The 22,612-nt window shown below is 34.4% G+C and overlaps 1 protein-coding gene across 1 annotated transcript in view; it reads left to right on the top strand.

The window, feature by feature from the left end:
• TTN (titin) overlaps positions 1 to 22,612 on the top strand; it is a 277,620-nt gene that overhangs the window by 105,746 nt on the left and 149,262 nt on the right. Inside the window, exons 112-148 of the mRNA XM_063712900.1 lie at positions 1,173 to 1,220; positions 2,071 to 2,475; positions 2,931 to 2,993; positions 3,427 to 3,504; positions 3,660 to 3,737; positions 4,328 to 4,414; positions 4,649 to 4,729; positions 5,754 to 5,837; positions 6,235 to 6,318; positions 8,448 to 8,531; positions 8,745 to 8,825; positions 8,967 to 9,050; positions 9,204 to 9,287; positions 9,552 to 9,653; positions 10,106 to 10,219; positions 12,416 to 12,496; positions 12,684 to 12,761; positions 13,025 to 13,108; positions 13,265 to 13,348; positions 13,599 to 13,682; positions 13,927 to 14,010; positions 14,721 to 14,801; positions 15,115 to 15,321; positions 16,283 to 16,360; positions 16,570 to 16,644; positions 16,849 to 16,941; positions 17,688 to 17,765; positions 17,964 to 18,122; positions 18,334 to 18,417; positions 18,609 to 18,686; positions 19,195 to 19,278; positions 19,529 to 19,612; positions 19,818 to 19,901; positions 20,109 to 20,426; positions 20,770 to 20,856; positions 22,062 to 22,136; positions 22,303 to 22,386. Of these exons, the coding sequence (XP_063568970.1) occupies positions 1,173 to 1,220; positions 2,071 to 2,475; positions 2,931 to 2,993; positions 3,427 to 3,504; positions 3,660 to 3,737; positions 4,328 to 4,414; positions 4,649 to 4,729; positions 5,754 to 5,837; positions 6,235 to 6,318; positions 8,448 to 8,531; positions 8,745 to 8,825; positions 8,967 to 9,050; positions 9,204 to 9,287; positions 9,552 to 9,653; positions 10,106 to 10,219; positions 12,416 to 12,496; positions 12,684 to 12,761; positions 13,025 to 13,108; positions 13,265 to 13,348; positions 13,599 to 13,682; positions 13,927 to 14,010; positions 14,721 to 14,801; positions 15,115 to 15,321; positions 16,283 to 16,360; positions 16,570 to 16,644; positions 16,849 to 16,941; positions 17,688 to 17,765; positions 17,964 to 18,122; positions 18,334 to 18,417; positions 18,609 to 18,686; positions 19,195 to 19,278; positions 19,529 to 19,612; positions 19,818 to 19,901; positions 20,109 to 20,426; positions 20,770 to 20,856; positions 22,062 to 22,136; positions 22,303 to 22,386 (3,801 nt within the window). The remainder of the gene's footprint in view (positions 1 to 1,172; positions 1,221 to 2,070; positions 2,476 to 2,930; positions 2,994 to 3,426; positions 3,505 to 3,659; positions 3,738 to 4,327; positions 4,415 to 4,648; positions 4,730 to 5,753; positions 5,838 to 6,234; positions 6,319 to 8,447; positions 8,532 to 8,744; positions 8,826 to 8,966; positions 9,051 to 9,203; positions 9,288 to 9,551; positions 9,654 to 10,105; positions 10,220 to 12,415; positions 12,497 to 12,683; positions 12,762 to 13,024; positions 13,109 to 13,264; positions 13,349 to 13,598; positions 13,683 to 13,926; positions 14,011 to 14,720; positions 14,802 to 15,114; positions 15,322 to 16,282; positions 16,361 to 16,569; positions 16,645 to 16,848; positions 16,942 to 17,687; positions 17,766 to 17,963; positions 18,123 to 18,333; positions 18,418 to 18,608; positions 18,687 to 19,194; positions 19,279 to 19,528; positions 19,613 to 19,817; positions 19,902 to 20,108; positions 20,427 to 20,769; positions 20,857 to 22,061; positions 22,137 to 22,302; positions 22,387 to 22,612) is intronic.

The following is a 22,612-nucleotide window of genomic DNA, read 5'->3' as shown; positions in this document are numbered from 1 at the left end:
ATTATTAACTATATTCACCTCTCTGTGCAACAGATCTCAAGAAAAGCCATGTTTCTCCTGTCTAACTAAGATTTTGTACCCTTTGACCAACATTTCCCCATTCCCTCAAATCCCCAGCCTCTGTAACCATCATTCTACTCTTTATGAGTTCAACTTTTTTAGTTCCACATCTAAGTGAGAACTTACAGTCTTTGTCTTTCTGTGCCTGGCTTATTTCGCTTAGCATAATCTCCAGTTCTATCCACGTTGTCACAAATGACAAAATTCCCTTTTCTTATAAGGCTGAATAGTTTTCCACTGTGTACATATATACCACCTTTTCCTTATGTATTCATCCATGGATGGACACTTAGGGGTTTCCATAACTTGGTCTTTGTGTATAATGTTGCAATGAACATGGAAGTGCCCAACAGCTGGTCTTGATAAAGTCACATCAATGTAAGATCAAGGGTTGGTGCTAATTTTAAGAGGTTGCTGCAACCCACCTCAGTATCTTTCCCGATTTAGGTGATCTAAATATCAATATTTGAAGAAAAAATACTTTATGAAGGAGGATCAATTCAAATCACTTTAACTTTCAATATATCCTCAAAGATTTTTAGGAAAACAGTTGGATAACTAAATTTAAACAAATAGTTTTAACCCATTTGACTAAGATTAGAGTACAGCAACCTCCATAAAGAAGGAAAATATGGAAACACAAGGCATCATTCATCATTCAGACTTTTCTGAGTGGTCATTTGTGAAACATCATGGAATAAGAGGACACTCAAAAAGCATGGATATTTCATGAACTTTATAGTTACTAATTGAAAAAGTCTAATGCATTATTTTTAGCATTGGACATATTAAATATTCTCTTCATGCTTAATGTTAACTTATTATAAATCAATCTAAACTAGAACCAATTTAAATGATCTTAAATCAATCTAAACTAGAATCAAACTTTGGCCTTTTGCATGTTTGATTTTTGTTAATATGGCCTTGCATAGCATTTCTAATGAGCTAGATTTGGAAATTATAAAAGCATTATTATGATTCCTGGAAGGGCTGGTGTATGAGTAGTAGTCATAGCTTCTACAAACAACTAACAATGATGTGGAGGATGAGTAAACATTAATAATAATGTAATCTAAAAATAAACACACATTTTTATGTTTTTAAACTCCCAGAGATTGCCAAGAAGCCTCCACCTCCTACTACCTTAATTCCAGCAAAAGGTAAATAAAGAGAAATTATTTTTATTCTGTTTATTCCTGAGATTTGCACTTCTGCTAACTCTTCTTATTTTAAATATTAGGCTTCCAACTTATTGCAAAGTTGTGGAGTCTCCTCTGCTGTGTTAAATTTAGCATTAGAAATGATGGCTATTTCATATTGCCCCTTTCCCAGGAAAACAAACCCAGGCAGATGTTTATGCTGCCTCTGTGCAATGGTCTCAGAGAAGGAAGCAGTGAGGGCTAGAAAGGAAGGGCCATTCCTTATTTTTTTTATTGTAGTTAACACAAATGTTAAGAGTCATATAAATAATGAGAGCCCTTAAGAACTTTAAAAATCTGTTATCTAAAAGTACCTAATTAACTTGGTTACATAATTTTAAATGTTTTTATGAAACTGACTAAGGGATCATATGCAATAGTCAAAAACCTAGGTTTGAAATTAGAAATGTGTTTGAAATAATAATCAGAACTTTTAAAAAAAGTTAACTGTATAAGTATGAAATATAAATTCCATAAACTTATCGAATATTAAAACAATTCCATTGGAAGAAACTAGGGGTTCTGCAAACTGGAGCTCTCATGGAATAATGGAAGGTGTGTCCATTTGATAATATTTATTGAATCCATTTTTTCATACTGGAAAAATCCTCAAATCAAGAGTAGAATGCATCTTGATACTCTACTATGTTCCATAGTCAAAAATTTAAATGGAACCAATACAAAAAGAAAAAACAAATTATCAATAAAATAGATCTGAAATACTGATGTTGTTTAACTAGGTAGGTTTTTGTTTAGTGAAGCAGTTGGATGGATAGAATCAATATGCTAATAGTATCTTTATCTATTTTAGCTCCTGAAATCATTGATGTGTCCTCTAAAGCTGAAGAAGTAAAAATAATGACTATAACCAGAAAGAAAGAGGTTCAGAAAGAAAAAGAAGCTGTGCATGAGAAAAAGCAAGCAGTCCACAAGGAGAAGAGAGTCTTCATTGAATCTTTCGAAGAACCTTACGACGAACTGGAGGTAGAACCATACACAGAGCCATTTGAACAACCTTATTATGAAGAACCAGATGAAGACTATGAAGAGATCAAGGTAGAAGCTAAAAGGGAAGTTCACGAGGAATGGGAAGAAGATTTTGAAGAAGGGCAAGAATACTATGAAAGGGAAGAAGGCTATGACGAAGGGGAGGAAGAGTGGGAAGAGGCTTACCAAGAAAGGGAAGTAATTCAAGTTCAAAAGGAGGTCTATGAAGGTATGTATAAACTGAATGACTTGTTTCCCTCTTTTCTTCATTTTTGCTCAGTTCATGAAATTTTCAATGCTAAGAACCTGATTTGCAGTTTATGTGAAATAGATAAAATGATCTTAGATTTTTTTTAAGGTTAGAAATCTTTTAAAAGTTATTTTCTTCAGAGTTACTTTCATGCTTTGACATTATAAGCTAAATCATTTAGTCTTATTACTAACACTAAATTCCAAGTGCTAATTTCTAATGCAGAAGGTCAAGTTTTACTTTTACTGCCTTGTTGCATTTCTGCTTGATCCTGCTTCAAATCCTAGCACTAAGAGTTGTGTTGGTAATAACGATCCCAAATACAATACTTCACACAATTATATATTATCCTTACCTTATCTCATTTGCAATTAACAACCTAAGAGAACTCTCCTATTTAAGCATCCCTTCTTATTCCTGTGTTTTTATTTAAGAATCACATGAGAGAAAAGTTCCAGCCAAAGTACCTGAAAAGAAAGCACCACCACCTCCTAAAGGTAAGCAATTGGAAATATTTAAATAGACTAGAGCATCAACATCATTATCATGGCTTGTTTGGCAGCGATGTATAAATCAGCAGTTCAATCCAATAGGCACAACTTCTTCTCTAAGCTTTATTGTGAATGATTTTTTTTCTTAAAATTTCTATCTAATTCATTTCATTAAAAAATCAAAAGATGATAAAAATTGTAACGGTAAACTTAAAATAAATGTAACCAAAATATGTTAAGTACAGAAACTTGTACCCAAAGTTCAAAGTTGTGCATAAAGGTCAAAGAAAAAAACCAAACTCATCTCTCTCTTTAAAGAATGATACATATATCTGCATATACACATATAGGTGTGTATAAACACATATACACAGAGAGAGAGAGAGAGAATTTTAATAGGAATTCTAAAAGTACTGCAATTTCTCTAAAATGTTTGCAGTTATAAAGAAGCCAGTAATTGAAAAAATTGAAAAGACTTCTCGAAGAATGGAGGAAGAAAAAGTTCAAGTCACCAAAGGTATTATCATTTAAAACATTCCTAGCACCCATGTACACAAGTAATATGTTTACTGATCCATACTCACGTTAGTTATTTATATAATCAAATACTTTTAAATTTTGTGCAAAGCAATATTCTTCAAAATACAAATATATTTGTACATATTTTTAAAGTACCTGAAGTTTCAAAGAAGATTGTTCCACAAAAACCTTCCCGGACTCCAGTACAGGAAGAAGTTATTGAAGTGAAAGGTATACATCTTTGTGTTTCAGCTACAAGTTCAAAATTTTTTTATTTATGTGTATGGACATGTGTACATATATTGCTAAGTAACTCACAAATCTGAAACGACCAAAAAAAGCACATTTTTACATAATACAAATTTTACGTTGAGTTGCACATATGTTTAATTTAAATAATAACATTATCTACTTTGTTTCTAGTTCTGCTTAAAAATTACATTTTTTTATTATAAGGAAGGTTCGTGTTTAATTAGTAGTTTGCTAACTTCACTATGCAATGCATTCCATTGCATATAATAATCCCTGTCCTCTTATTTATAGAAATAGACCCTAACAGATTTGGAAAAGCACAACATTGTGTGTGAAGAAGTTGTGTCTATTTGATTCTCATTTAAGAATGTTTGATGAAGGCTGCATGCGTTGTTTGTCCCTATAGATCAAAACATGATTTGTTTTCTTGTCAATACTGAATTTGTTCTCAAGCTACCATATTAACCCACTTATTCTGTGTCTAAATACTTGAGTATAAAATCCATGTGTTTGATCTGATGTCTTGTACTAAAAAAAAGGAATACTAATGTGAAATACTCTCTTTAAAGTACCAGCTGTGCATACAAAGAAGATGGTTATTTCAGAAGAAAAGATGTTCTTTGCTTCTCACACAGAGGAGGAGGTGTCAGTCACAGGTATAAGGCAAACTGGAATGTGGGGGCTCAAATGGAAGGGTTTTAGGCAGATTTTTATCCCTCTTGTTGTCTGATTTATGATCGTGTAGACATTTCTGTCTCCTTGTAAATTCTCTGTCATCTTTTTCATTTCATGTTTGTCTCTGTTTTCATTTTTATTTTAATGTCCTTTGTAAATTACAATTAACACCCACAACATGGCATATCAGTAATTAAAATGTACATTTTTTTAAGTCCCCGAGGTACAAAAGGAAATTGTTACTGAAGAGAAAATTCACGTTGCCGTTTCCAAAAGGGTTGAACCACCACCTAAAGGTATTAGTAATTCATTCTAAGTTTAAACTATTTTAATAAAAATTAGTACAAATTCCATAGTAAAACATTTATGTTAGTATTAAATAATAGATTTAGTCACAGTCTGCATACCTATAGCCACCATGTACAAAGGATGTGATGGGGGATGGGAAGAACCGTGAGGAAGACACAGGGGAAAAAAGTGAAAATTATTGGAGCCTCCGTTCCCTGCTTCAGAGAGTTTGCAATCTCGTAACCTGTTACTTGGAAATACAGTGTCCTGGAGCCAGTTCATACCAGCTCACCAGAGCCTATGGTTACATTTTCAGGAATTTTGCCAGCCAGTAGTTTAACAACACCATTATTAAAAATTAGATTATATAAACTTACAGTCCAATAAAGTATATTTTTAAATGTTAATAAATACTCAAAACTCCTATTTTACTGCATTTTGTTCTTATCTGTGTTTCTGAGATTGTTTCCATCTTTGTGTCTGTGTGGTGGAAATACCATATAATGTACTACTGCACATCTCTTTCCAACTCCAGGACAATGACATCACCTTGACAGCCAGAGTGGGAGGGAGTGTTTACACCACCTTGGAAATTGGAAATCTGCAAGCACTATAGATCAAGGCTCCACCCCCTCCATTCCACCCAAATTGTTAAACATTTAAGACACCAAAAAATCTAATGCAATTGTATTTATGAAACTGCTTTATAAAAGTAAAGGTTACAAAGAAAACCTAACTTCATAGTTATTGATGTTCATAAAAAGCTGGTTTCTGAGGGACCGACACAGGCACCTCCGAGGGAGGATTGCTCTTACCTGTTCCTGACAAAGTGGAGGCTTCTGCAGTTGAAGGTGACAGCGGTCACATTTTCTAATTAGCCATTCAGCCATCTTCACTTACCCTCATTTCTAAAGCATAATTTTCTTGCATTCAATTGGTATAAAAAGGGAATCTGTATTTAATTCTAAGTCTTACAACAACATATGCCTGTCAAACGCACGCTTTCTCAAAAACGGCACCTTTCTTTTAAAGTCCCTGAGCTACCTGAGAAACCAGCTCCAGAAGAAGTGGCCCCTGTTCCCATCCCTAAAAAAGTGGAGCTCCCAGCACCGAAAGGTAGAATAATATTTGTGAAAAAAGTAATTCTTAGCATCCATCTTGTATCTTCTTCTATAAGATCTATGTATTAACAAAATAGCATCTGTAAACCATCTATAATATATTTAATTCTGTGTGTATTGATTTCATTTATTTGTGGTAATGTGTTATGCAAGTATTGGTAACATTTCTAGACTCCAGATCATGCTAACTGGGTCTTTGTCTGCTTGTGTAATGTATGTAATGTCTATATGGTGTTGAGGTATTTAGCGTTCATTTCTATCACAAATAGGCATATTGAAATTACTTCCTAATTCTCACACTCTTAGTGAAGATTTATGCTTTAATGTAATCTTAAATGTCTCAGAAGGCGACTAGAATATTCCACATTATTTCAACAATTGTATCTTTAAAGTTCCTGAGGTTCCCAAGAAACCCGTGCCAGAGGAGAAAAAGCCAGTTCCTGTGCCTAAGAAGGAACCTGCTGCTCCCCCAAAAGGTACACCAGAGCCAATGATGGGGAGACTCTTTGCTCCAAGTGCCAGCCTTTTGCTTTCTACAATCTTCATATGTATGATGCTGCCTTTGTCTTTTGTCTCTTTTACATTCTCCTTGTGTTTTTAATGTTTGTCAGCTTCCGTGCCATGCTCTTGACATACTTTATTTACTATACTGAATATTCCTAAGACATCACCAAAAAGTGTTGTTAAAGGAAGTAACTATGTCAAACTGCTATCTTACATTTTTAATATCTTCCCTCTGTTAGAGAAAGAGGAAATGTTTGTGAAACTTGTTTTCTACTGACATGTTTCTAGGAAAAAAACTTTCATCCTTCATAAATGCATAAATGCAACTTTTTCTTAATAAAAGCAGTTTCATGCATTATGAAGAGGTGGAGACAGGCAATGACAACTGGAGAGTGTCTGGCAGAACTGAATGTTAATTACATAAAGACATACATAGTACCATGCTTCTTAAAAGTCAATAGTGACGAGTCTTCAATAGTGGGGAACATATAGATTTTTTGAAGTTTACTTTCACAATTTTCTTGAGACCTTAACTGAACTTCAGTATTGGCCATAAATGTTTCCGTTATCTAATTAGCTAGTCAAAGTACCTTTCACAGAGGTATGTTTGAATGAAAATATGCTGCTGTGGTATATCACAAATCCCTTGCTTTGGTTTGTTTGGGATTTTTTTTGGCGATAAAGGCACTATCTTATTGAAGCACTGAAGCTACAATTGCACACATCCGTTCAGTTATAGAGACTCAGCAATAATTCAACATTATCCAATTTAGGAGAAACCAGACCTAACTAAAATAGTACATTTTGAATAGCGTTCCCCTGGCCTGACTTTGCAATGTTTCTATTTTCTTCCTGAATCAAATATGCTTCTCTCTTTCTCAAACTCTTGGCTCTTTCAAAATTCTTTTGATTATCTAACCATTAAATACAAAGGTCATGTTAGTAAAACCAATACTAATACTAAAGCTACTTGAGACAGATCGTCTTAGATAAATTAAACCCATTGTTATTATGTACTACATTTCCCAATACAAACCATAAAGAAGCTTTTCTACATACTATCTGAACATTCTTGACTGTTTGTGTAATCACTAATTCGTTTTCACAAGTCATATATGTCTTCTAAAGGAGACACAGAGGCATCTCTCATTTACTCATAAAAACAAATACACATAGTATAATAGCATGTATATATATATAAATACTGCATGTATATATAGCATAACATATACATATATAAATGAACAGCTATATAATTACACCAAAATATTACAAATGCATGTGCAGAGGTGCAGGGATTCACAAAAGCTGCCAATATCGTATTTAAAATGAGAACAATTATTGCCAGTAATGCATGCTGTTAAAATTCATCTTCCAATTAAAAAGTCAACATTATCCATTCTTAGAATAGATAAATCAAATACAGTGTAAACATTTTTTAGGTTGAAAACCCTGTTGAAAAGTCTAGAGCCCCTTAGAAAAAAAAGCACAAATACACATACCCACAAAATTCTGCACACAAAGCTCTGTAAAGTCATTAACACGTGGGTATCAGATTGAGAGACCTACTCTAGAGTAAGTGTTTCCTGAGTTTTGAATTCACTACAGGCACACCCCCCAAAAACGAGAGGAGAAATGTGGGGAAGAGAAGTAAGTTATATATATTCAACTATTCTAAGACTTCTTAGTCTTAGTCTAAAATAGTCTTAGATAAACTAAAGCCATTGTTATTACGTATTCCATTTCTCAATACAAAGCATCAAGAAGTTTTCTATATACCATATCCACATTCTTGATTGTTTGTGTCATCACTAATTTGTTTTTAGCAAGGTCATATCAATATATAAAGGATTAATTCTGTGCACAACTTTCTGTTACATAACTCATTTTTGCCTAAATGCCTCTAAAACATTATTTGTGATATTTATCACAATGTGATCCTTGGAATATTATAGTTAGTTTAATTTTCTGGATAATTTTGCTGATGCATAGATAATCTATAACAACATTAATGTACTACATAAAGATTTGTGCATGCGTCTATGTTCTTTCATAAAAGTGATATATGTCTGAACTAACATTGTGTTTCAAAAACTTTAAGTCCCAGAGGTGCCAAAGAAACCTGTCCCTGAAGAAAAGATTCCTGTTCCCGTTGCAAAGAAAAAGGAAGCTCCCCCTGCTAAAGGTACAGTGGCTTTCGAAGTAAAGCCCTTCTTTTGTCTTTGATACAAAATATTTTGTTTGATTATCTGTTCATTGAGTTAGTTTAATTCTAAATGAATGTTTTGTGGTGAGAATTGAACAAAAGTGTCTGTCCACCTGTCTGCTTTCTTAAAAAAATAACTGTGCATAGCTACTTTAGAAAATATAAAGTCAATTCTAAAAATGTCTCTTCAAGTTCCTGAAGTACAGAAGAGAGTTGTGACAGAAGAAAAAATAACCATTGTAACTCAAAGAGAGGAATCTCCACCACCAGCAGGTACTTAATCCCATCTCCATGAAATAACCTCGTCTTTCCTTCAAGCTTCTTTAATTGCATGTCTTCTTTAATTGCCACTGCTATGTTGCTCATTTATTTGGCCTTTTTGACAAATTTTAAAATTCAATACTATCCTTTAAGTGCCAGAACTACCAAAGAAGAAAGTTCCTGAAGAAAGAAAACCTGTTCCTCGGAAAGAGGAAGAAGTTCCACCACCATCAAAAGGTATTGTTTCTCCATCTTCCCAAGAACTGTCTTTATGTTCCAGTGATTTTGTTAGTTTTGTGATATGAGTGCATTGTGGGTGTATTTCTTTGTTTTGCATTGGGCTTCAATGAGATCACATTAAATTTCTAAAAGTGCATAATGTCTCTAAAGTGCCAGCTGTGCCTAAGAAACCTGTCCCAGAGGAGAAAGTTACAGTGCCAGTTCCTGTCGCTAAGAAACCTCCTCCTCCCCGAGGTAGGATTTGCCTCAATCCTCTGACAAAAAAAAAAAAAATCTTCGAGTGTGTTAAATTCTTGCTTTTTCCATCTGGTCTGTGCTTGTACTGATCCATTGTCTTACTTGCAGTGAAACTTTTATGTTTATGTCCTTGTGATATGTAACTTGTTTTCCCATTTTGCTAGTCAAAGCGGTGTACTGTGCAAATCTTCCCCAAATTCTAGAAAGTGAGAATTGTTAAAATTCTTGATTTTAAACTTCAACTTTAACACTTTCTTAAAGCTGAAGTCTCTAAGAAAACTGTTGTAGAAGAAAAAAGATTTGTTGCTGAAGAAAAACTATCCTTCGCAGTTCCTCAAAGAGTGGAAGTCACGCGGCACGAAGGTATATAATCGGAAGTCAGGGGATAAATGAGTTTGTGTGTGTTTCCTCAAAGTCTCTTCTTCTTCCACATGTGATTGTTCACCTTAGAACGTGTCCTCATCAGTTATTTCTCCTTATGTTGGTATTAGAATGTGTCTACCTTTTGTATCCTTCTGGGACTGAGTCTTTTGTGTCTATGTTGGCCTTGAATCATTCGAAGGAAGTGGATGAGTCCCGAAAATGTTATAATTTTGAAAGTGGCCACACTTGGACATAACTCAAGTATCATTCTCAGTCTTGGGCTGTACTTGCCCTCATCTTAAATTAGCTTCCTTCTTCTTATAGTGAGGAAGTACCATGAAGCTCTGTCCTAAGCAGATAGAGGAACAGTTATCCATCTGTAGTGACCACATGGCTGTATATACATCTGTATCTCAGCAGGCTGAATTTAAATGAAACTTTAACTTTTAAAGTATCTGCAGAGGAGGAATGGAGTTATTCAGAAGAGGAAGAAGGTGTGTCCATTTCAGTTTATAGAGAAGAAGAAAGAGAGGAGGAGGAAGAAGCGGAGGTTACAGAATATGAAGGTAAACAATGCAAATAAGCTAGAGATGATCTGGGGTTTTGATGAGGTGTTTTCTTTCACAAATTGTTTACAGACCAATGAAAAGAGACACAAAAAAGTGACACAAATTCAGTGAACATCTACCAGTCTCATTAAATGAATATTTTGATCAAAACACAAGATTCAGGAGGATTATACTAGATTAGAGAAATCCAGTGTATTTCTTCTGCATCCCTTCTTACTTGCCTACATAGAATAAAAGAGACTTCATATTTATATATAATTAATCAGGGCAGGTATCTCCATATACATATATCCTTTCATTAAACAGGACTTGGCTTCAGCATGGTGGGCTGGCATAAGCTTTACCTTAGTAGCCTAATGTCTAATTGGTGTTTCTCAAACATTGCTTGTACCACAATCCACAGACAGAAATATATTTTATATTATAATCCTTTAATTTTTTTATTCTAGGCATTTAAAAAATACAAGTGATAATCCATTAAGTCAATTGCAGAAGTCACTATAATGTCTTAAAATGTTTTAAAATGAGCAAGAAAATATATTACCTTATTACATTCCATGAGTCAATGCCATATTTCTGAGTCTGAAGCACTGAACACATAACGCTTTCCTGTATTTTACATATGGAGAAAACAATTGTGTTATAGATGGGATCAGACTGACTTGTTACTCAGATCTTTTCATACCTGTAATGCTAATTACCTATAGTTTCTTAAGGACAGAACCAACAGACTATTCCACTGGGATATTTTTTCAATGAATTAAGGAAACACCAGGTTTCCAACTAAAATCCAGCATTCTGGCTAAAGCCATATGGCCAAAAGAACTTTCCTAAGAAAGTTCCTAAGGTCTGCTTTTAAAGAGAAACCAATAAGCTCCTTAACCAAACTAACTCTCTTCCCAGTGAGAAGATGAGTAGAATTGAAGTACACTTAGATGCCCTAAGTATCTGTTTTTATCTGTCTAATAAAAGATGGCACACCATGCCCCTTTTTTCACTTGGAACAAAAGCCCATGTAAAAATCCAAGGTGCATAGTCTTAATGGAATGCCTTGGAATAGGCCAAGATGGGACATGACTCCCAGGAGGAAATCCATTAGTTCTGTTGTGCTTCCTGGAAGAGGCCATGGTGGTGGACATAAGTCAGGAAGCTGGTAGATTTGAAGACGGCTCCATCTTTTCTAAAAGTGTTCATAAAACCAAACATAGTCTGATTTCAACTTCTGACACTATTAACTTCCTTTAGTAGTCCAGACTTTAGTTAAAAAGAGAAACACTGTGATTATTTTTATGTTCTCATTAAGCCCCAAAGATGGGTGGCTTGTTAGGTTTACTTTCAGTGTAAGGAGCAGATACATTTTTAACCAGACACTTCTATTCTTTATTTAACTTTGACCAGGCATGGTGGCTCATGCCTATAATCCCAGTGCTTTGGGAGGCTGAGAAGGGAGGATTGCTTGAGCACAGGAGTTCAAGACCAGCCTATGCAACATAGCAAGACCCCATTCTACAAAAATTGAAAAAACAGCTAGGCATGGTGGCATGCACCTGTAGTCCCAGCTAACTCAGAAGGCTGAGGCAGGAGGATCATTTGAGCCCAGGAGTTCGAGGTTACAGTGAGCTGTGATTACACCACTGCACTTTAGCCTGGGCAACAAAACAAGACATTGTCTTAAAAAAAATTAAAACTGTATACACTTAGGCTCAAAAATTATGTGAAGCCTCCCGCCTCTTCTGCCATACCTGCCCCACAAAACTGGCTGGGAAAACAATATGAAATATTATCTTACAATTCACTTAAATCCTCAAGTATATGTTTCTGCCCTGTGGCCTTCAAATCTGGAGTGCTCTGTTATTTGTGAAACTCATCTTCAAATTCTTCTGTTCTTGTTAACTCAGCTATTACAATCGTTTTTTGTCTTGTACTTGTCCTGTTGTTGCTGTGGATATAAGCATTATTATCTGTATGACACATTTGAAAATTAAGTTAATGAAACCTATTTCCCATTTCCCATACTCTTCATTAACGCATATGCTTTGATTAAAATGCTCTTTGAGTATTTTAAATAGGAACAAGCAGGGATTTGGCAAGAGTTAAACTTTTGCTATTTTAATTACTCTTTGAAGTGATAAAGCTAAAAATAAACATGAAAAACACTGTAATTTATCTTCTTTAAAACTGCTGTCTTTAAAGTGTTGGAAGAGCCTGAGGAATATGTTGTGGAAGAAAAGCTGCACATTATTTCTAAGAGAGTGGAAGCTGAGCCAGCTGAAGGTATACTGACTCTTTAATTAGTTTTATCCCTATGTTAGCTTGTCTCCTTCTTTATGTTTTCTTATAGCTAATTTGTCATCCATATTGCAAATATTGATAAATATCATGTCTAATAAAAAGATCCCTTACACTTTTATTGAAAAGAAATCTGGACATTTCTACAAATATATTTTATAATCTTTTCAAGTGACAGAGAGGCAGGAGAAGAAAATTGTACTGAAACCAAAAATTCCTGCTAAAATAGAGGAGCCTCCACCGGCTAAAGGTATGATTTCTTTCAAAGAAATGCGACACTATTTATTTTAATGTATATAATAATACCTTCATATTTGCATAATTGTCTTATGCATAACAATTTGCATAACTGTCTACGTTTTGTCAGCACACATGTATGAACGTATTTACTGAGTGTAGTCATTAACGTTTGTATATATGTGCAATCTTTTCAAAAAGTGAATTCTAAGCCCCAAAACTGTATCACTTCATATGTAAGGCAAACTCATATTCTTAAACCTAATCTTTCTAAAGTTCCTGAAGCACCTAAGAAAATTGTGCCAGAAAAGAAAGTTCCTGCTCCAGTTCCTAAAAAGGAAAAGGTGCCCCCACCTAAAGGTATATTGGATTTTATTTTATTCTTCAAGACCGTCTTTTTTTATCTTAAATTGATACATTCTTCAGATTTTTTAAACATTAACCAGAGAATAAGTGTGCCTATGTTTAGTGTTTTCCATATTGTATGTTTGATGGTATTGCCTGGTATCTTTTAAGTGCCAGAAGAGCCAAAGAAACCAGTTCCAGAAAAAAAGGTTCCTCCAAAAGTCATTAAGATGGAAGAACCTCTCCCAGCCAAAGGTAAACAAACCTCCCCAGCAGAAAAACTACGAACATATGGCTTGTCTTTCTTTCTCTCTGCTGCTGTCCTTTGGGTCATACCGTTTATATGTTGGTGGGTGACAATGGTGTCTTTGGGTGGAGTATTACTTGTGATGTTTATTTGTGTGTGCCTTGTAAATTCTTCTATTCTAAACACAGTACTTTCTGGCTAGTATATTTTTTACATCCACTTTAATATAACTCCCTAATCCTAAAATTATCTTTTAAGTGACTGAGAGGCACATGCAAATTACCCAGGAAGAAAAAGTTCTTGTTGCTGTAACTAAAAAAGAGGCGCCTCCAAAAGCAAGAGGTACATCCGCCCTTCCATTATGCACAATATTGTACTTGCCCTACTCTCTTTACCAAATACACTGGTTATGGGTGCTGGTTTTTGTTGTTGTTGTTGATGTTGTTGTTGTTGTTGTTACAGTTGTTGTTTTATGTCTGAAATAATGAAAATGTCAAGTGTTTATGTTTGGGCTACTACTATATGGCTGCCTTTTTGTGGTTTGAAAGAGGGAAACAATACTTTAAAGTGAAATCTCTCTTTAAAGTGCCAGAGGAACCGAAGAGAGCTGTCCCAGAAGAAAAAGTTCTGAAACTCAAACCTAAAAGAGAGGAGGAACCACCAGCTAAAGGTATACTGACTCTTAGAAAAAAAAAAAAAAATCAAAATAAGCATCCAGACACTAAAACTAATCTAGTGGAATAGGTTTCATTAGAAAAAAAAAAAGACATAGTATAAAGTAAGCAATATAAATTTGTTAATGCATATCACTTCAAAACTAAATATTTTTGATAACAGAAAGTACTTTTTTCTTCAAAACAAGTGAGGCTTCTTCTAAACGTATGTGAATAATTTTCCTTAATCTGTATTTGTCTTCTAATGCCTTTTCCATATACTAAACTCATCTGCCTAGATGCTTGCTTTATGTGGCAATCTCTGACGAAATTTTTAATTTTTTCAATTCTGAATTTTCTACATTGTACCAGTAGAGCCAAGGAAAATGTCTTAGAATTAAGGTGAAGAAACTATTCATGTAACATAGGTTTCTGTCAAATGCTTCTACTTAGTTTGATAGTCATTATTTACGCTGTTTAGTTGTCTTTTTAAACTTTTATAAATACTACTTGATTTTCCTAAAATTATTCCATGTCTTTGACGTACTTCATATGCATATTAGAGCAAGTTTATTTCCAAGTCTATTGATTTTCTTGCCTTTTAAATGAAACTTTAATCAGGCACTGTTATGGTTGTCTTTGTCCTTGAATTGTTTGAACAAAATTTCTCTTCACACACACATTTTCAGAATCTTGCAATTCACTTTTAATAATTACTCCTTTAAAGTGACTGAATTCAGAAAAAGAGTGGTTAAAGAAGAAAAAGTATCAATTGAAGCTCCAGAAAGAGAACCTCAACCCACCAAAGGTATATTGAACTTTGATTAAGTAATGTGAGGCATGAAACTATCTGGCTCTTTGCCTTCTAGTTCCCAATCTGACTCCTACACTTTATTAGCTTATTGTTGACTACGGGCAGGGTATATAACATTTGAAATCACAATTGCTAAATATACTCTATGATACCTTGACTGGCCAAAAAAAAAAAAAAACAGTCAGGGTCTCCCATAATCAGTGCATGAAACAAACGCAAAAGAATAAAATCAAAGCACATTGTTACTATCAGTCATCCCTAAAAGTGCTTTAAAGTAAAGTGCTGCCTGTTGTTAATATTGTTTCAGAAGTAACTATAATGGAAGAGGAAGAAAGGTCTTATACCCTAGAAGAAGAAGCTGTTTCAGTACAACGGGAAGAAGAATATGAGGAATATGAAGAATATGATTATAAAGAATTTGAGGAGTATGAACCAACAGAAGAATATGACCAATATGAAGAATATGAGGAGCGGGAGTATGAACGATATGAAGAGCATGAAGAATACATCACAGGTATGAGCAAAACTGCAAACTCAAAACCACACTAAATATGTGCACACTCAAACAAGATAAAACAAGATAAATCATAACAAGATAAAAATTTGGATACCCAAAGAAATTTGGAAAGAACTTTGTTTCATTTCGCAAATGAGGAATTTTCTTCTTTGATAACTTCTAGAAAAAATAAAAAAAAAACCTCTATAAATCTTAAGGTTATTGTTAGACTTTTGTTCTGGGAATAATCTAATACCCCCCTCATTTTTGCTCATATGCAAAATAGCAAATGTCCCTAAGTTTCTTTTTCAAAAAGGTTACAAGTTTATCTTCAAGTGCCCATGATCATTCTAGTACATGGTTAAAAATTTCTGAACATCTTTTATTCTAAAGCTTGCTATTATGGAGTATGATAGGCTATTGAGAAAATGTATTTACCCACAGGGTTCCCATTATCAAAACTTGATAATGACTGCTTCAAAAGTTAAGACAGACATGTAAGCTAACACAAGCTGTTGTGTTTTACCTAATGAAGGTCAAATTTGTAGGCAGATAGTTTGGGCTTCAAATCGTTTATTTTACTCAAAGAATAAATCTCTATTGAAATTTTGAAATGAATCAATCTTATTTCACTTATTCAGTCTCTGATGTTTCATAGCCCACCTTTGAGAACATTCTACATAGTCTTACGGATAGCTTTTTAAAAAAACATATTATAGGGGAGTTTTAGCCAGGAATTTATCTACCTGAAGTGAAATGAGAATTTTAATATGTAAGAATTACCTAATTAAAGAAAATAGCAAGAAGGAAAGGGCAATATGAGCTTGTTCTGCTTGGACCTCTGGTTCTTGCCTACTTCAATAGGCTATGGCTATACTGTAGATAAAAGATATTATTTCAATTATTTGATTCCTTTTAAGAAATGTTTAAACTTATATTCTAAAGTCTAACATGAAATACCTTGTATGTACTTTTAAAGAACCAGAGAAGCCCATCCCTGTAAAGCCTGTCCCAGAAGAACCAGTTCCCACAAAACCAAAGGCCCCACCAGCTAAAGGTAGAGTGAAAAAACATTATTACCTGTAAGAGATCTTTGTTTCCTCCATGTCTGTCCTACTATAAAAATATATGTAAAAGTGGCAGTGTACAAATTATGTGTGTGTTTGGGAATATTATGTTGTATTTGTCTTTCTTAACTTTTTGTTCTTACTAGCCTTGAGAAATCTGTTTCAATTTTTAAAATCTCTTAATATTGATATTTTAAAGTGCCGAAGAAAGCTGTCCCTGAAGAAAAAGTACCAGTGCCCATTCCTAAGAAACTCAAACCTCCAACACCCAAAGGTACATTACTGAGTAATAATCACCAAAAACAACTTTGTTATGTATGTTCTAAAATCATGTCTTCCTAGCCCGTCTGATGTTTTGTGTTTTTGCTGAGTAGGATGTTCTTGTCCTAATTCTTATATTTCAGTTTTTTATGTGTATTTAATACATAGTATTCAAGAAGTTGGTTTTAATGCTCTTTAATAATTAATATCTTTAAAGTGCCTGAAGAACCAAAGAAAGTTGTTGAGGAAAAAATAAGTATTTCAATTACCAAACGTGAAAAAGAGCAGGTGACTGAACCCGCTGCTAAAGGTATAATGATTTCCTTCCTCGATTGTGATCTTTTCTGATGCCTCTTTTGAAATTAATGTAACTATGATTCATTTTGTTTTGTTGTTTCATGTCTTTTAAATTAGTTGTCAGCAGAATGTTGGATGTAAAAATGTGTAAATACAGGATAAGAAGATAATACCTTTAAAAGGAAAAATTATTTTTAAATACATCCATAGCCTGTTAGCCGGTGGCTGTGTCCTGCCACATGGCTACAATACATACAAAATAGAATGTTTGGGTTTAAAATCAGTGACCATTTGGCATATTCCTGATTTACCTAAACGATGCAATGATACCATAATATTCACCAAACTTTGGTAACTGTTTATTCATTCTAAATTCATTCTGAAGATTTTTTTAAAGCTAACCAGTTTCCAGTCATTTTCCCCCGATTCATACTAAGTATGAAGTATACTAATTGAGAAGTAAATTTGGCTTTTCAGGAAAGGATATTTCTTTCAAGGAGAGATATTTGAACACTAAACCTCATTTCACATTTGGGCTCTGCTACTTCATGTTTACTTGGGTACTTCTGCGTACTTGTATTTATATGAAGCTCAGAATCCTTTCCACAGAGAGTATATAGTTTCTTAAAGATGAACAATCGCATATCTATCTCATTAGAGGAAGATACATTATTCTATCTGCTTAAAGTACAGCAAAGCAAGCATTGGCTGGGTGGCCTTTTTCTGACAATAAAATTTCCTTATACTTCATATTTCAAGTGCCCATGAAGCCCAAGAGGGTTGTCGCAGAAGAAAAAGTACCTGTCCCTAGAAAAGAAGTAGCACCACCTGTTAGAGGTACCTAATGGCACTCATTTTAATGTGTTGTTCGTCTTTTGCTGTTGAATTCCTCTTCAGTTCTGTGTGTGAAAACTTCTTTTGTAGGAAAAGTAAATCTTATCTTTTCTTCTGTTATAAATGGGCCTATGTTTCTAAGTTGTCTTAATTTTGTTGAGTCGTTGGCAAATGTCCAACTTAAAGATAATATCTTTAAAGTGCCAGAAGTGCCTAAAGAACTTGAACCAGAAGAGGTTGCCTTTGAAGAGGAAGTTGTAACCCATGTAGAAGAATATCTTGTAGAAGAAGAAGAGTACATTCATGAAGAAGAGGAGTTCATAACTGAGGAAGAAGTGGTGCCAGTGATACCAGTCAAAGGTAGATGATGCCTCCTGCAAAGGGATGTGCAACAGCATCTTTGGAGTTTGGGGGTCTGATTTGGTCAGATTCTGGGGATTATTGGCAGCACTGATGATTGCTTACTTTAAAGCAGATATTTTTAGATGCTGAAATATGATTTCTACAGGTGCTTTTCACATTTTATTTCTTTCCTACAAAATTTCCAACATTCTTAATAATATCTTTAAAGTGCCTGAGGTACCCAAGAAACCTGTTCCAGAAGAGAAGAAACCTGTTCCTGTTCCCAAAAAGAAGGAAGCTCCACCAGCAAAAGGTACACCACCATTCACTGACGGGTATCTAAAAGACTTCATCTGCCTGCCTAGAAATAGTTAACTCAACTTTCTTCTGAGTTCAAAACCTTGTGTGTGTGTCACTATCTGTTGTTAAAAAACATTAGCTGTGTTGTATATGGATGTGTTGTTACTAGTAGTTAGAACTTAACAATAAACAATATCTTTAAAGTGCCTGAGGTTCCTAAGAAGCCAGAGGAGAAAGTTCCTGTGCTTATTCCTAAAAAGGAGAAGCCTCCGCCAGCAAAAGGTACATCTTTATAATCCATCAATGGAATAGCATGATAATTCACCCATGCAGCATAGCTTGGTGAGCCATAGCAGATCTTTCCCCATGACAATATTAACAACATTAATGCCATGACAAGCACCTCTCAATTGGCCACAGGAGCAGTTTACCCGGTACTCATCTCTGAATTTTGCCATCAAATTATGCTTATGCTCAATGGTTGGCTCCTCCTCTTTAGTGGAAAGTTCTTCAAGTAAAATACATTCTTTTTGCATATCAAAATGGACAAAACCGTCATTTACCAGGCATTGTGTCTTGTCTTTATCACCACTCCACGTTTTTTTCAGTGTTTTTTATTTTAATTTTTGTGTATTTTCTGGCCTTTGTTTTGTGGCTATTATAATTTTCAGTCTTAAAGTGAAATTGATAGAATATCTATGCTGCTTCAATTAAGGTCTTACATTGCCAGCCTTAAAATCTTAGCTATGGGTGAAAAATGTGACACTAACTCTATTTGATATCTTTGAAGTTCCTGAAGTGCCCAAGAAACCTGTACCAGAGGAGAAAGTACCAGTACCAGTTCCTAAAAAGGTGGAAGCTCCACCTGCCAAAGGTACACGAACTTTCAATGTCGCAATATTTTTATTTCACATTTGCATATGGGTAAAAAATTAATTGGTTTAATTCTGTACTTTTTGGGATGCAACTCTTTAGAAAAAATTAAATATTTTATTTTAAAAATCAAATGCTTCTTGGAATACCTTTGTCATACTTTTATTACCTCATCTTAATCTTTTGAAACTATGCTTGGAATCAGTATTTTTATGTCATATAAAATTTTTCTCTAAATCATTTCATTAAAGTGCCAGAGGTACCCAAGAAGCCTGTGCCTGAGAAGAAGGTGTCAGTCCCTGCTCCTAAGAAAGTGGAGGCTCCACCTGCAAAAGGTACATCATTTCATCACTTAAAGTACTTGGGGGAAAAAACTCACATCTATGTATACTCACATACAAATTTCCCCATTACATTGTACATTTTTAAAGTGTCTATCTGGTTAGAAATATGTCAGGTATTTTGTGATTCCTTTTCATATCTATTGCTCTAAGACATTATAAAAGAACATATTCCTAAATATAAACAATATCTTTAAAGTGCCAGAGGTGCCCAAGAAGCTCATCCCAGAAGAAAAGAAACCAACACCTGTTCCGAAAAAAGTGGAAGCACCACCACCCAAAGGTACATTAATCTGTAACAGAGCCATGGTAAAAGAGAAAACTAACTGGTGTTATACAGCCTTACTAATTATAATTAATGCTTAGTATTTATGTTGATAATAATTGATGCTTTGTGATCACAGAATATTTGCCTTTCATAAGCTTCTTCATTGTTTTGAATGTTTTACATAAAAGTGATGTTTGTACCCTTGAATAAATATCTTTAAAGTGCCAAAGAAACGTGAACCAGTTCCAGTTCCTGTAGCTCTGCCTCAGGAAGAGGAAGTTCTATTTGAAGAAGAAATTGTTCCAGAAGAGGAAGTTCTACCTGAGGAAGAGGAAGTTCTATCTGAGGAAGAGGAAGTTCTACCTGAGGAAGAGGAAGTCCTACCTGAGGAAGAGGAAGTTCTACCTGAAGAAGAGGAAATTCCACCTGAGGAAGAGGAAGTTCCTCCTGAAGAAGAATATGTACCTGAGGAAGAAGAATTTGCACCTGAAGAAGAAGTCCTTCCAGAAGTTAAACCTAAGGTGCCAGTACCTGCACCAGGTATAGCAGCTCTTCTTGGAATCATCAAAGCCTCTTTTGTGTTGAATTCTGCTTTCTCATCTTTTTGTTCATCTCCAGTTTTATCTATAATCCTTTACCCTCTGTGATTGACCATCTAAATCTTAGAAAACATTCCAGACATGTGTGCTCTTATTGTGTATCTGCCTTGTGTATCTGTCTATTGTAAATTATCTAAATGTCTTTTCAAATCACATATTATGTTTACTTGTTTGTGGTCTTATTCTCATGTGTCTCTTTCATATATATATATATATATATATATATATATATATAAAACCATGTATATGTGGTTTTTAATGCCTTCAAATGAAATGTTTTTAAGTACCTGAAGTGCCAAAGAAACCTGTACCAGAGAAGAAAGTCCCTGTTCCCGCTCCTAAAAAAGTGGAACCTCCACCACCACCCAAAGGTACACTTCCCCAAAGTGAATACGCATTCTTCACCCATAGCTTTGCCACATAAATTATGATGAAACTGGGTTTTAGGAAAATTATATTTATAAAATGGACAATCACACAGTTACATATTTACTTCTAACAATGTTCAGGAACACTGATATCTACTTTTTTCACTGATACAAAGCAGTATTCAAGAACAAAGATGAAAGGAAGCATTGTCCCAGAACTGATACAAAAGTTCTGATTTCATATCATTTGATTAAACATCATAGTTTTCATGGAGATATATTTAAATATATATGAATAAGTATACTATATATTTAAACGTATTGAAAACTATTATGAATAAATATTCTTAAATTTCTTCCTTCAACCATTTATATTAAATGCCTTTTTAACACCAGGCTAAAAAGAAAAAAAAATGAATGTATTTATCAAAACACAGAATAATAGTTATGTCTTCTAATACATCTATATAAAGGGCAGCCCAGCAGGTTTTGATTTTAGCGTTGACTTTACACCATGTTATATCACTCTCAGTGAGTCCTTTAACCAATCTGAGCCTGAAGTTATTTTCCTGTAAATTGGGGATGTTAATATCAGTCTTAATGGGCTCAGCTATTATGGTGAGGATAAAATAAAGTAAGGTATTAAAGTAGTCTATCATTGAATGAATAGTATCCAGATTTAACATATTCAATCAGCTCATAGTACAGGACAGAATTAATATATTTGTGCTTTAAAGCTCAATAATATTTTCTACAAAAGATGCTGGCATGGCTGCTTAAAATCAGCATAACCCTCCCAGCAGACCATATAGTTATATAATCAAATGAAATAGTAAAGCTGATCTTTTATTGGGTATCAATGATTCAGAAATACTTTCTAGACAATAAATTACTAGTGAAATTTAAATGGATGAAATGATATTAGGTTGGTGCAAAAGTAATTGCGGTTTTTACCATTAAAAGTAATGTCAAAACTGCAATTATTTTTGTACCACCCTAATAGCATCTGTCCTCTGATAATGACATAAGCTGCTGGTCCCTTGCTTTACAAATCCCAATTACATTATAATATTTGGGCTCCCAACTAGCATTACAGACCTGTCTTGAGCGACTGTTACACGTTGGTCTTTCTGGGTGTGGGGACTTCTTGGTTTCTCTCTTTTTTGTCCTTCAAAATAAATCCTTGTCATGAAATGATGTCTTTAAAGTGCCTGAGATTAAGAAGAAAGTGACAGAGAAGAAAGTGGTCATTCCCAAGAAAGAGGAGGCTCCCCCTGCCAAAGGTATTGCTATTCCGAAGTAAATTAGACCATGCCATTTCCTTCCTTCACCTATAAATGTCAAAATGTCCTGTTTCTGTATTTATTAGTACAACTTATATTACTGCTGTGTCTACTTGTCTTTGTGTTTGTGAAACTGAACTTATAAAATAAAATAATATTTTTAAAGTGCCTGTGGTACCTAAGAAACCTGAGCCAGAAAAGAAGGTCCCTCCTCCTGGTCTTAAGAAAGCAGTGGCCCCTCCTGCCAAAGGTACATCATCCCATAACACGGATGTGTTTGCTGCACCGATGTTGAACTGTGGTTCTATCCACACAGGACGTTCAACATAAATGTGTGCATTGTATGGTCTGTCATTCACATTCGTCATTTCTGACTCTGCTGCACCCAAGTTTGTGTTGTGTCCATTTTTTCACTTGGTGTTGGTGTGTTTTACATTGTTTCTCTATGTATGTTGTTTCTAAAAAATAAAAATATA

Source organism: Pongo abelii, chromosome 11, assembly GCF_028885655.2.
Source record: "Pongo abelii isolate AG06213 chromosome 11, NHGRI_mPonAbe1-v2.0_pri, whole genome shotgun sequence".
NCBI lineage: Eukaryota > Metazoa > Chordata > Mammalia > Primates > Hominidae > Pongo > Pongo abelii.
The sequence above is the reverse complement of the archived record's forward strand: the minus strand, read 5'-3'. Positions and strand labels throughout refer to the sequence as shown.